Below are 13,997 nucleotides of genomic sequence, written 5' to 3' on the forward strand. Positions count from 1 at the left end.
ATGTGTGTATCTTTCTAACATTAAAGTTCCACCTGAATAACCTGAATAATACAGCCTAATATTTCTTCTGTCCTTGCCCTTGGTGTCTGGACAGCAGCCTCCAGAACAAAACAGGTCTGTCAGTTATCGTCTTGGGGTTACGGAGCAGAGGAGAGAAATTCAACCTTTCAATTAGGTACATTTATTCAAAAGGGGAAAAAATGCTCTCAAGTGGATGATCAAATAAAAAGTGATGTGAGAACGTTCCTGTAGCCAAACTCTTTCTAAATCCTTCTAAGACCTTGGTCCTGACTGGTGAACTCTGATTTAACTCCATGCCATGGGTTTTAAGAGGGGGGTGGGGGGTTGAGTCACTCCACACCATGCTTCACAGTGGGTATTAGTGGGGGGGGGGGGGGGGGTAATTTTTTGCCTGACCTCTAATTTCTGATGCCAAAAATCTGTCTACGCAGAATCTCGTTCCAATGTAAACCAAACGTCTAGCTATTATGATCTGGGGTACTCTGTGATCCCAGTATGCAATGACAGCAGTCATTTAAATGGGATCTTTAGGGAGTATGTCTCCCTGGAAACACATCCGCCTTGCTTTGCATTATTAGTTTTTATTGACAGAAGTGGGTATTCAAAGTGGTTACTTTAATAATAATGTCAGAAGAAGTTAAAGTAGTGATCTAAGCAGTTACTTGAATAAGAATAATGGATATGTTAAAAAAGATTATTCATGCAGCGAGTTACTTCAAAGGATCTACAAAAATGGGTGTGGCTACACATGGTGATGTAGGCTGCACACAATATTTATCATATTTAATTAGGTAGCAAGAATGTTAACTTGTAATGACATCAAACATTTTAAATAGACAATTATACATGAAATTTATTTTCCACAATAATCAATATTATTACAAGAAAATGAGACATAGCAGAATTTTTGAGGTACCTGTGTTTTGTTTTTTGTTTTTTTTTGTGGTGGGTGGGGTTGGGGGGGGGAGATATTATTTCCATAGACATCTACTGTAACCAGTTAGTAATTTTTCCACAGAAGGTAATGATGTGGAGGCTTTGGGGGAGCTCACTGTGTGGAATGGTCCATAGCCTAGAATGGCATCAATCTCAGTCTCCAATATGTCAACTCAATTAGTTCATAAGAACGTCTGGGGATTCCAGTTAGTGTAATACATGTTTTTGCAAAACGTCTGCATTGAGTAATTTTATGTCACTGAAAGGTTGTATTGTAAGATCAGCTCATAACACAGCAGTTTGCACTGTTTATTTTGTTTCTCTTTACCAAGGGTGTCATAAATGTATACACAATGGGTTGGTAATTGTATGTTTACATTTTAATCATAACCGAGATATAATATTTTAGCACAGTGTCGTTCCATTACACCTGTGCTAAACTATATAATATTCTATTAAATTATATGTTAATGAATGAATTCAAATATGAAAGATATAGGATATGTCTCAAAGAGCTCATCATCAACCTTACTCCGTCCTGTCTCACTCTGTCCTCTTACTCCGTCCTGCCTCACTCTGTCCTCTTACTCCGTCCTGTCTCACTCTGTCCTCTTACTCCGTCCTGTCTCACTCTGTCCTCTTACTCCGTCCTGTCTCACTCTGTCCTCTTACTCCATCCTGTCTCACTCTGTCCTCTTACTCCGTCCTGTCTCACTCTGTCCTCTTACTCCGTCCTGTCTCACTCTGTCCTTACTCCGTCCTGTCTCACTCATGTCCTCTTACTCCGTCCTGTCTCACTCTGTCCTCTTACTCCGTCCTGTCTCACTGTCCTTACTCCGTCCTGTCTCACTCTGTCCTCTTACTCCGTCCTGTCTCACTCTGTCCTTACTCCATCCTGTCTCACTCTGTCCTTACTCCATCCTGTCTCACTCTGTCCTCTTACTCCGTCCTGTCTCACTCATGTCCTCTTACTCCATCCTGTCTCACTCTGTCCTTACTCCATCCTGTCTCACTCTGTCCTCTAACTCCGTCCTGTCTCACTCTGTCCTCTAACTCCGTCCTGTCTCACTCTGTCCTCTAACTCCATCCTGTCTCACTCTGTCCTCTTACTCCATCCTGTCTCACTCTGTCCTTACTCCATCCTGTCTCACTCATGTCCTCTTACTCCGTCCTGTCTCACTCATGTCCTCTTACTCCGTCCTGTCTCACTCTGTCCTCTTGTCTCTCTCTTTTTTACTCATCATTCTCTTCCTGTTTCGTCTTTTGATCCCAAGCCCCCCCACACACAACCCTGCACCTTCTGTCCTGCTATTATCTTAAGCTCATCTGTTTCATTTTCCCGGACACTCTATGCATTGATTTATTCACCTTATTAGATTTTTTCACTCCGCCCACATCATAACCCAGTGACACAGGACATACGTCAACATACCACCAGCATTACTAAATAAAATGTACATTCTTCTAAATTAATAATCACAAATTCATTTTAAAAACGAGACGTTCCATGCACGTAATGTCTGTGTTTTCTTCTCGACTCCCTTTCTGTCATTTAGAGTTCTTTCTGCATTGCTGCATGGACCGCCCTGATGACTAACACATCAGTAGTGGCGCCCTCTGCTGGTCAGCTGTTTGCTCTCGCGCGCTCTCTCTCTCTCTCTCTCTCTCTCTCTCTCTCTCTCTCTCTCTCTCTCTCTCTCTCTCTCTCGCACCCTCACTCTCTCCTCTCTCTCTCGCACCCTCACTCTCTCCTCTCCTCTCTGTCTAATTGATGCTGTTGTGGATGGAGGCTTAATGGATAGATGGACAGATGCAGCACTATTGAACTGAAAAACCACAATAACACCGCAGGAAGACTAAGTAGAGAGATGGAACGAGAGAGAGAGAGTCAAGGATAAGATGATGACACGACGGCTTAACCTTCAAAAAGGCGGCGCTACAAAGGACCGGAGGCGCTTGAATCTTGTCGAGGAGACGCATGTTTGGTGAAAGTTTTTGCCGGTGAAAAGACCTTTTAAAAAAACGCTTATTGTAAAACATTGCCAGTTTCAGAATGGCAGCCTGAAGCTGTTGTCAGGAAAGCTTGGGAAATGGCCCCTTTTCCGACAGTGAACGCTGGAAAGAAAATGACGAGGAACCAGAGTGTGAAAGAGAGGTCAGAGAAACGACCTGTAATAAACGCAGGTCCGAGACCAGGAGGAAAGGTCACGGAGTGAGAAAGAGAGCAAGGCAAAGCCAAAAACCGAGAAACACAAAAAGCACAAAACTACGAACCCAGAGAGGAGGAAGTGGGAAGACCCCCAACCCCGACCGTAGGAGAGAGCTGCTGCCTCCTTCACGTTCGGTATGCACATGTGAGTCGGATGAGGAGAGTGCAGCACCCACAGGGCATTAGGGGATACCAGGACGCGTCTCAGACAAGAACCACGTCTTCCGACCCCGAGCAAACATCAACGTTTCCAGCGCTTTGACAAGAGAGAGACCGAGAAACATTCACACACACGCTCCCCTCCTCCGCTCAATTTTAAAAGCAGCTCGGCTATCGTCTTCATCCTTTCCCAGAGGCAGACACGAGGCAGTCACTATCGTATGCACCATCTAACGTTGCCTAGGAGGCGATCAGGGCTGGTGGTGTGTGGATGCTTCCTTTCAGTGCTTAATATTCCCTTTAGCTGTGGGTGGTGTTGCTGGGCATGGCAGGCGATGAGGCATCCTAGCAGGGAGCCCCACAGATAACGGAGGCCCGATAACCAGCGGTTTATATGAAGGAATGGAAGGCTGGAGGTGGGGGTACTCATTTTCTCAGGGGATAAATGTTCGCAAAACAGCAAGTCATATGGAATGGGTGCATTGGGTGGGTCATGGTGAAAACAGTACAGGTCTAGATAGGTGTCTAACCTATCTGAACGGGCATCAAATTGGGTGTTAAAAGGCACTGCAACTGTGATACAAGATTGTCAATGCGCTATGACTCAAGACATAAAAGTGGGAAACAGGGACATGTTGCACGCAATGTTTTAGGAAATTCATTAATGGTATCCCATTAGGGGGATTGTCTGGGACATTGATTAGTGTACGTGAAAAGGGTGAGAACTCCCTGAGTAATGATCTCCACACACACACACACACACACACACACACCCCAACCCATTTAGATTCCCCGTGATCTCCACCAGGCAATGATCCTCGGTGTTGTTAATTCTCCGCAGTGTGGGAGTGGTGGGTGGTGCCAATGCAACACCGCCCCGCTCCCCTGCACTACAACCGTTAACAATTAACGCATTGTTTACTCATCGTTTGGCCGCCCACTCTCCAGCGGAGGGGCCGCGGGAGCTGATTAGCAGTACAGCCTGCACACGCCATCGCAGCCCGCCAAACCCAGTCCCATCTGCCCTGCCGTTGTGGAAGACGCGCCGCGACACGAACAAGCTACGCTCCCTGTGAGGCATTAGAAGTGCCTTATGCACACACCTTATGCCCACACTGGCTGCTATGCTTCAGTGCTCACAAAACGTTTCTGAAGGTGAAACACACATTAAAATGTGAACAATGACAGAGCCATCTCTAATCGACTCTTAAGGAACCATAATGTATGTTGGTCCACCGTGTTATAGGAAAAGGTGCCCCCCCCCCCCCACCACTGAATTTTTAATAATCTGGATTTCCATATGAACAGTATCTTAAATGTGATATTCATTTAAGTTATAATAAATAAATTAAGTCTTATTTAACATGCAACTAACAACGTTTCATCTTATCTTTACTGAACAAATGATTTAAGCAGTCAGGGTTATTGGTGGGGGAAAATGTAGTCAACCATAATACTGTTCAGCAGTAATGTGAACTAAACTCTCATCAGCTGATTATCAGACTTGCACAGTGGTGAGGAATTTTGCTCCATATCAGATCATAGCGCTCAAGTCATTAGGGTCGAAATCCAGATCATTCCAAAGGGTTCAGAAATATTTGGTTAGCTAGTTAAGACAAAAGACTGTTCCAAGTTAAAAGGAGAAAGGGTAAGGCAAATCACTACTGGACAGTAGTGCCTTTCGGCTTCAGTTGTCTTGAGTCTGAAACTTTATATTGCCTTGAGTTGACATGACTTCAAGAGTCTGATACTGTCCTATGTTTAGAGAGAAAGCACGCGTGCTAACACCTGCCTAACACACACCAGTCATGCACCCCGCCCGTATGCCTAAAGGTGCAAGGCAGTCACGCTTGGCAAGCAATTCCCCATTTTCTTCCAACCACCAAGGATAACTGTACAGATGACCCCATCCTTGCAGAATGAGAGCGCCAGAGAAAGGTTGAGTAGAGAAGTGGATGACCACACCGCGCATCCCACACCGCCCTGGAGCTGCAGACCGCACAGTGCCATAATGGACGCTGCGTAATGGATGACTGTTGCATCACCTAAAAGTTACTGCTTCCTCCGCAGACCACACGCTCAATCAAACAGACGGGAGACTTCTACACTGCTAAACAAACTAATGGAGCTAACAAATCATGCATTACAGATCCATTAGTATAACAAAAGCCTCAGTATACCACCATGTTGCACCGATCCAAACAGGTTGGTTTTTTCCTTTTACAAACTAACCTCTTACAAAAACAGTCCCGCGTAACAGTTTGTCTGGTCCTCTCCACACAAGCACACTGTCATATAAAGGAATTCTCTCCATTTATCTCCCGCGGTGCTTCTCTCTTTGGATTTCTGTTTAAAATGGGTGTACAATAGACATTAATTATAAAGAAGATGATTTGTACCCCAGGGAGCCCCTGCGTAAATAACAGGAATTGGATTGGTATGCACTGGCTGTTCTAGACAAGATAAGAACAAGCAAAGGTTTATCATGTGAGAACCGGAACAGTGCACGAAACGAATCAATTTAGCGTAAGAGGTCACCCGACTCGAGGGCAGATGCTATTAAGATCAGACGGTTGTTGGCAAAATACACGACAGGATGAGGTGCTGCTGTCAAAAGTGCACAAACCTCTCCTTGCAGCTAGGCTCGCTCTCTCCAGCCGTGCTTCGTGGTCATCGCAAGGCAAGTAGTACGACATTCAACGTCCCAGTTGCCAGCCAGTAAAGAGGTCAGCAGCGTGCACGCCAACCAGCTGCCCGTTTGAATACCAAACGCAAACGAGGCATATAATTGCGGAGATCAAAGCAGCCAGAGCCGTGTGTGAGCTGTAACGACGGGCAAATCAGGACCCACTTTACTGATCTCTGGCCAGCTCTCTCTGCGGCCACCGCGAGTCGTACTGCTGGGGAAGAGCCACGACACTGATCCGAGAGCAGAGTACAAACGGGAGGCACCGCGCTGTGGGCTATAATGGATTGGGCCGGCGTGTGGCGGCTCCCTGCACTCCTGAGCCGTGTAATCATGGACTGCAGAACGCTGATTAGCAGGGTCGGGGCAGGGAGCTGGGGCAGAGTGTGTCCACCAGCAAACAACAGGAGCTGGAAGTAGTCATTCCATCTTAACGAACAAGTAAATGTTTGTGAGACTGCCAGCAGGTACATAATCAAAAGTGCAGTGTTTACAGCCGAAGTTTGAGGTAAATCTCTATAATCAGTGAGGTCAAACGGCCTAACATTTCATTAGCAAACAGGCTGTCCTCTAGTGGTCAATCTCTGGAACTGAAATCTAGAAATACTTTTATTTACCAGTGTGGTTCATTTTTAATTTTCAAATAAACACCACTACAGAGTTAAGAAATATTAATTTTAATTAAATGCTATGCATTAAAAATTGTAATTTTACAGACTTGTAAAACAATTAATACAAATATAACCAATATTTACAGACATGTATAGGTTACATGGTTTAATATTGAAAATAAGACTTTAAGAACATTGTTTATAATTGTAAAACAATTGTCATTAATGTACTGCAGCATTAGAAGAGGTTTCTGTAACATGTCCTTGCATTTGATCTTGCTGAGGTTACACATTATACCATTTTTTTTCCTGCAAACTTGTCTTCAACTGCATTTATAATTCTTTAAAGCATAAACTGTAAAATACACTCGTTCTGTAACCACAAACACCACAACAAACTTTATGATGTACAATATTAAATACAAATATTTACATTAGCAATAAGATTCTTTGGCTTTGGCTCACTTCAAAAACGTCTCCAGCTTGTCCAAGCTCAGCGTGGGTATCAGAGCGACTTCAAAGAAAACCCTGCCAAGAGAACCAAGGGGATATTTAAACATGAGGGAGAAGATCTGAGGCGACACGGCAGCTGTCGACCGGGAGCGTTCAAATACGAATGAACTGCTGCGCTGCTCAGACACCTCAAATTTCAAAACATCTGGAAGGGAGCAGGGAAAGCCAAATTATAAACCAAAAGGGACCCGCGTGTGGAGGAAAACGTCACGGCCTTGGGGCTCGGTGAACTTCGCACTCTCCTAACGCACCGACTCGGTCCCAGCCATCCGAACACACCGCACCGGTAAACCTCAGGATGGGGGCGGGGCTTACTTGTGGGAGTACTTGCTGCGGATGGTGGCCAGCTTGGCGTCGGGCGTGCTGCTCAGCATGCGGTGCAGGTGGCGTGCGACGGGCCCCAGGTCTTCTGCACGGTAGCCCGAGTGAAACTGCAGACATTCGCTCTGGCGGGAGACGGGAGACAGCGCGTGCGTCACCAGGGCCGTCAGGCACAACGGGGCCGCCTGCTTCCCCCAGGCTTTTGGGTCTTGTTACCTTAAGCTGGCAAAGCATTTTAGACCGCTAACAAACTGCCAGTGTAATAAATGGGCTTTCTATTTCGACATCAAACAGGGTGTGTGTGTGTGTGTGTGTGTGTGTGTGTGTACCCTTTCAGGCTTCTAAAATGAGCTTTTACTGCAGACCAGGTGATTTCACCTTTAATTCTAACACAAGACCACGCTGTACTTAGCAATGAACTTCAAAAAACAACAAAATACTTTGCCACCATTGAATGTCTTAACTGTTACTAAGAAGCTAATAATTTAATGACAGAGTGCTGTGCAAGTTTGTCTCAGAGTTGGGAGCCAGGCATTAGCATACATAAACGCTTCACAGTGGTTAATGGAAGAGAGTTTATTAGGTCCAGCCTAATTCAGTTCTGTATCAGCAAGTCCAGTCCGCAGAGAAGTGATGAATACTGTAGCCAGGCTGGAGCATAAGCGTTATAGTCTTACTGCAGTGGGTGTGTTCTATGGGCCTTTTAATGGCTCTCAGTGTGTGTGTGTGTTTCTGGAGAACAGGCAGGTGCCACAGACACACTCACTCACCCATCCTCCAAGGTCCTTGGTCACCAGGGCAATCAGCAGGCAGGCAGAGGCCAGCAGTGAACCTCGCACGGGGACGAAGCACATGTCCATCAAGCTGAGCTCACACACGAAACGCGCCAGCGTGAGTGTGTCCATCCCAGCGTTCACACACTGCACACAGGACACGAACGCACAGCAGTCCTGACGCACATGACGGCATTTAAACACAGACACACCCCTGTCAGCAGCGCAACATTTCACCTAATGATTAACCGTTACGCAAGTTAATGCAATTAAAAACTATTCTGGAGTTCTTTTGTTTTAACGGGAGTATATTACAAACCTAAAGTCAGTACTTGCGAGTCTGTTCAAATGCTGGGTGTTGGGCGCAGTGTGGGGATACTAGTCACATTAGTTAAGGAAATCAGTGCACACCTGCATTCTGAGTTGTACCGCGGAACATGATTATTGAGTGATAATTACACTGCCCTGAGTCAATAACAGCACTGGAGCACCGCCTATAACGGCCGATTCCCCAGTTAATTCAGCACATTGGCAGGGAGGGGAGGCTCTGTCAGACACGTGCATTTCACCTCTCGCTCTTTTGCACCCAGGTTTGGTTTAAATAGCCCATTTTAAAACCGCTGTGCAGCCCTGAGGACAGGAGAAACATGGCCGAAGGGGCTTATTTACCTAGCGTGCTTCACTGTGTTATTTAAAGTTAATATGCTGCAAGGAAAACAGCCATGGTGCCATCCTGCCTGTGTGGGTGTGCGCGTCTGTCTGTCTGTCTGTCTGGGTGTGTGTGTTAGAAATCCTGCCTGGACCTGATGAGCTTTGAATAAAACTGCACAGAAGTCATTCCTCACTTTTGGTAAGCAAGGAATGTTATTCCCCATTTTTGTTAAGAGTTTGTGACAACTAAGAAACATGGAGCCATTTGTTAAATAAATAGGCCTAATAATGCAGTAAATACAACATTCCAGCAGCTGTTTTGTCTGATTACGCCACGCCGCAACACTACGCCAGCAGCATAGCAAAGTCAAACAGCAACGCACAGTGCAGCACAGCTCTCTAGAGCCGAGGACGCCCCGGCTCCACAGAAAGGCCAGACTCCACTATAAAAAGACCAGCATGGTTCATGAATTAGAGCAGAATACCGACAGCTCACAGTCATTATCAGCTTGCTTCAGAAAGCAAGAAATACACTCGTAAATGAGCTGATCAAAGAAGGTGCCTAACCGCAGTAAGGTGTACACAGTCTATCCTTGTGTGTCCCTGCACTGACTCAGGAAAGATGCTTCTCTGCTCAGGCTCAGTTCATCTGCCTCAACGCAGCTCATGAAGTGCACAGATTTCAGATTCCACTGTTGCAAACAAAAACGTTCCCAGTAAGCTCAAAAAAATAAAAAAATCACAACCACACAGTGATATTACTGTCACAGGCCTACACACAGGTGCACGCAGCCCCACCCGCTCCTGAACACACACTGAATTAAGGACCCTGCCTGCCACCCACACTCCCCCCTTGGGTTTCCCTCAGAGGAGGGTTAGGAGAGGCTGTTCTGCTCTGGTTAGCGCAGGTCTGGCCTGGCCTGCGCCTCCCCACAGGCTGCTGAGATCCGAGTCCCACTGCAGTCTTGCCTCTCTGAGCAGGGAGTTAAACTCACAATTCAGAACCTGCCGCACACAGAGATGCGCGTCTTCCCCCCTGCCGCCCATGGACGGAAAACGCATAATACGCGCAAGGCTGCAGAAAAGCCGTCTTCAGCCATAAAAAGGGGCTTCTGTACAGTTACCATATCTGCTGCACATTCCCCGTTCAGCAAGGAAGCGGCAGGAAGCGGAGAGATCATGCTTTATTCCGAGAATAAAGAGAACCCCGCTGTGCGGATTTTAACGCACACCCGCGGGAGACGCAGGGTCAGGGGACGGAGCAGGCACGCCTGCTCCGCTCGCAACGTGGGCGGAGGCGTGAGGGAGCATGGCTGCCTCCACCCCTGCCCCGCCTCCTCTCGCCCCGTTCTCATGCGTGCCTGGCCACATCTCTCCAGAGAGCGACTGCCCACACACAGGACACCAACAACTGCTCAGCCAAAACTCGCTGACAGGAGTGTCCACACTCGACAGGCCCAAGCCCCGCTGCACTTCACCATGTTCATGCAAGCCAGACACTGGAAGCAGGCGTACCTCCGAAGGCTCTCCATTAGAGGTTTTCCGCCAACATGGTGCCAGGGCCAAAATCTCAAAACTATTCTGCACTTTTCTATTTTAAAAAAAAGAAGAAAAAAAAGAAAAAAAAAAAAAAGTTTGCCATTTTCATTGTATTTAATTTCATCTGCCGATTATCGCAAGCTACTGCATAACATTCATAACATAAAAATAAACAAAGCACTTACCTGAATGGAATGATTGCGCACGACAATCTTTCTACATTGCATAGGGATGCTAAGAGAGTTCATTCCCACATGCTCTCAAAACAACTAAATCGTGCCAACAAAGAACTGTGATCCATGTTGTTTCTCGTCCAGGGTAGGGAACACTCCCGCACATGCAAGCCCCGCTGCTGTGTGTCGGGGGGGCTGCCCGTGACCCTCCCCTGTCGCACTCACCTTGGCGTAGCGGCGCAGGAAGCGGTAAGCCACGGGGATGTTGATGTCAAAACTGAGTGCATGCAAGATGCTCATTTCCATGGCAATGAGCTGAGAGCGCTTGTACGCATCATCACAGATGTACAGGAAGTCGTCAACACATGGGGGTAGCCGCTCCTGAAACAGGAAGTCCAAAAGGGCACGTGGGTATAGTTTGTCATTTATCTTGCAGGACCTGGCACAAAACAAACGCTGTGACAGAAAAACTGAAGCAGGCCGCCTCACCTCAAACTTGCAGGCGAGAAGCATGGCCGTGGAGCCAATGAGCTGGAGGGACTCTCTGCTGGCCTGGACCACAGCCAGGTAGTGATCGGTTATCTTCACCGCTAGGTAAAGCGTCTCGTGATTCAGCTCGAAATTCTCCTACAGAGAGAAAGAGGGACGGAGCGCCAGGGATTGAGAATACAGGGCAAAATCTGTTGAACCGTAAACGGGATTTTATGGAATGTAAAACAGCACAGCAGAAATGCCAAAAGAGCCAAAGTGTGGTGGTCTCTGTGAGGGTTTTCAGCCAGCCGATGTCCCGCGCAGCCCTGCCCCACCGTAGTGGAGGTGGACCAATACACTCCACCGCCACTGCAACTTCCACCCACCTGCACCTCCACCAGCCAGTCCACCAAGACAGCTCTCATGTTCTGGTTCAGGCCCGCCTGGCTGCCCATGTAGTCGTGCAAGACATGTTTCTCCTGGACAACGACGGGTTCAGTTTAAGACATGCAACACACGACGTGGCTGTTCTACGCTACTCTGAGCAAATGAAAACAACAACAACAACAACAACAACAACAACACACTTCTCTGTTCTTGAGGTAGTCAAAAATGTCTTTGGCGTATTCTGGCGTGTATGTGCAGTCATTTGAAGTATCAGAGTCGATGTCAAACTCTGGGGGTATCTGTGGATGCAAAAAAACTTGACGTTTCAAATGTTCTCAAATAAAGCTAGAATTTCTTCATCTCTCTGAGCTTTTCGCACACTTCCAAAAGTAGTTTTCTCCGGACTTACCTCAGGTGGCAGGAGACGTGGCAGGAAGGGAGGACCGGAAACGGGCTCCTCTGGTTTCTCCGCCAGGGACACTTCGCTCTCCGCCACCACTGGCTTGTCCTCGGAACTCACTGAGGCAGACCTTGGGACCCAATGAAAGATTACATTAGTAATTACGCAGAAGACATTAGGTTACATTAGTACAGTAACGTGAGGGGTCGCTGCCTCACACAGGGGATGGAAGACAAACAAGCAAAAGTAAACAGGTTCTCCACTTCATAACCTTTAGGTGTTGTGCAAATTAGCTGTAAAATCCTTACTTCTTTAGGTTGGCTTCATTCTTGGCAGCCACTGAGGTTTTCTTCTGCACCTTCTTGATCAGATCTTTCTTCTTTATAGGGTTGCTAAGCTCGAGCTTGTGAGCCTAAAGCACAAGGAGACTTGGTGTGTTAGGATGTTGAGTTCTACTTCTTAAGATCTTCCTAGGTGCAGGCCTAAGAACCCTGAGCTTTACCTGTGAGCTCTGCTTTTACTATGTTAAATGTCACACAAGAAAGAACAAGGACCAGAACAGAAGACACCAGGCTCAAAATAGATATTAGGCCATCATGGTGAATAGCATTTGAAAACACCTTTTCAATGAAATTCAGGTTCACCAAGGGATGAACCATCTCAATTGAGTGAATACATACTGTGCACTCCTGTCACGAAAGTTAAAAAGGACATAGACTAACCCACCACCCGACTCAAACACACCCTTGGTAATAAAAGCAAGATATATTATTGTACACTGGTGCACGCGCACGCACGCACACACACACACACACACACACACACACACACACACACACACACACACACACACACATTCAGCACTTACTCGCCTGACACCTTCCTCATCACCATCAAACTGAAGAGTCAAAGAACACTGAGAGACAGCCTGGTCAAGCAGATGAACAGGATAAAGCATGCATGCAGCACACACTAGCCAAGAGCTGCTGGCGTGTCACTCACATTAGTGATATCAATAAACGCGGTCCTCTTCCTGGGAGCTCCCTGAGGCGGAGAGGATGATCGCTTGGCCTGAGAGATGTCCGCCTGTAGCACACACGGGTTTTACACTAAACCACAACAACGAGCAATAAAATACGGGCTTTAACCGGAAGAATAAGGAGCGTCTACCTGATTCTCCGAACTTCTGGCGCCTAGTTTGGGGATCTTGCTGGTCGTGGGCTTTTTGCCTCTCGAAAATGGCATCTTTTTTCCTGAAAAGGCCGAGGTTTGTTAGCTGACCTAACCTAGCTATCTCTAGCTAGCTAGATTCATATAGTTACGTATACGTAAAGCAATATGCTGTTACGAACGTGCACAAATGCCGCTAGCTAGTCTTGCAACAGTGAAACAGTGTACAGCCGGCCAGCTCATTAGCCCGGGACGAAGCTGCCCGCTCAAAGCGAGCCACACCAAGCAGCAGCTGCAGACGGTTGCTTCCAGCTAGGGTGAGCTAGCAGGAAAACAAAAGGTGGCAGATGCTATCTTACCTTACCTTACCTTGTGAACTGATACAGTTCCTCCGTATTACTGAACTCAGCTCTATCAGCGAGCTAATATAAATACGGACAATTTACGCTTCTGCAAAATATCTTGAAGCGCACATTTGTTGCACCAATTCACGTTTTGTTAGTAGCGCGCGTCCCAAAACCTGCGCACGTGTTGTTATTGGTCAAGAGCGCCAACCTGTAAACCAATGAGCGCCTGTCTAAGATGCCGTTGTTAGGGGCGGGGATAGTAGAATTTTCAAAAAAAAACCTAGCAACCAATAGGGGGGGAAAGATGCTGACCGCATTTCAATACGGAAGATGAGTCAAAAAATGTAATTTCCTTAGCTGTTATTAAAAGCTCTGTCTCTTACCAAATGGACCACTTTAAATTATTTTACTTGTAAATCGTTAAGTTTGTATAAACATTTAATAATCACGTATATAACCACAAGATTTTTTTATTGTATCCTCAGAAACCTGTCCAATCACAGCATTCTCAGGGTCCTCACGCGTGGCATGTTAAGTTCAAATAGGGCTGTAGCCCCCTAAATGTTACTGAGCCCCGTCTCCCTCTCCTCATAAGCATGCATTATTAGTTTAAATCGTCAACAGTTCACA

General features: G+C 46.6%; 1 protein-coding gene across 5 annotated transcripts; it reads right to left on the minus strand.

Annotated features, from left to right (window-relative positions):
• Positions 1-6,672: 6,672 nt before the first annotated feature.
• Positions 6,673-13,539, minus strand: ccnb3 (cyclin B3). 5 transcript variants are annotated; one of them, XM_035520067.2, is made up of 12 exons: positions 13,390-13,539; positions 13,021-13,103; positions 12,853-12,936; positions 12,159-12,262; positions 11,860-11,980; positions 11,651-11,749; positions 11,450-11,542; positions 11,082-11,219; positions 10,818-10,973; positions 8,227-8,376; positions 7,451-7,581; positions 6,673-7,150 (listed from the first exon to the last, which is right to left on the minus strand). In XM_035520067.2, exons 2-12 carry the CDS (start codon positions 13,093-13,095, stop codon positions 7,084-7,086), a joined length of 1,218 nt encoding a protein of 405 aa, XP_035375960.1. In that variant the 5' UTR covers positions 13,096-13,103; positions 13,390-13,539; the 3' UTR covers positions 6,673-7,083. The 5 variants fall into 5 exon arrangements, with proteins under 5 accessions (XP_035375960.1, XP_035375959.1, XP_026882253.2 ...); XM_035520066.2 differs by having other exon boundaries at positions 8,227-8,406; XM_027026452.3 differs by having other exon boundaries at positions 8,227-8,406; positions 13,385-13,539.
• Positions 13,540-13,997: the final 458 nt, after the last annotated feature.

The sequence above is a fragment of the Electrophorus electricus genome, chromosome 13, assembly GCF_041902795.1.
Source record: "Electrophorus electricus isolate QZ-2024a chromosome 13, ASM4190279v1, whole genome shotgun sequence".
In the NCBI taxonomy this organism is placed as follows: domain Eukaryota; kingdom Metazoa; phylum Chordata; class Actinopteri; order Gymnotiformes; family Gymnotidae; genus Electrophorus; species Electrophorus electricus.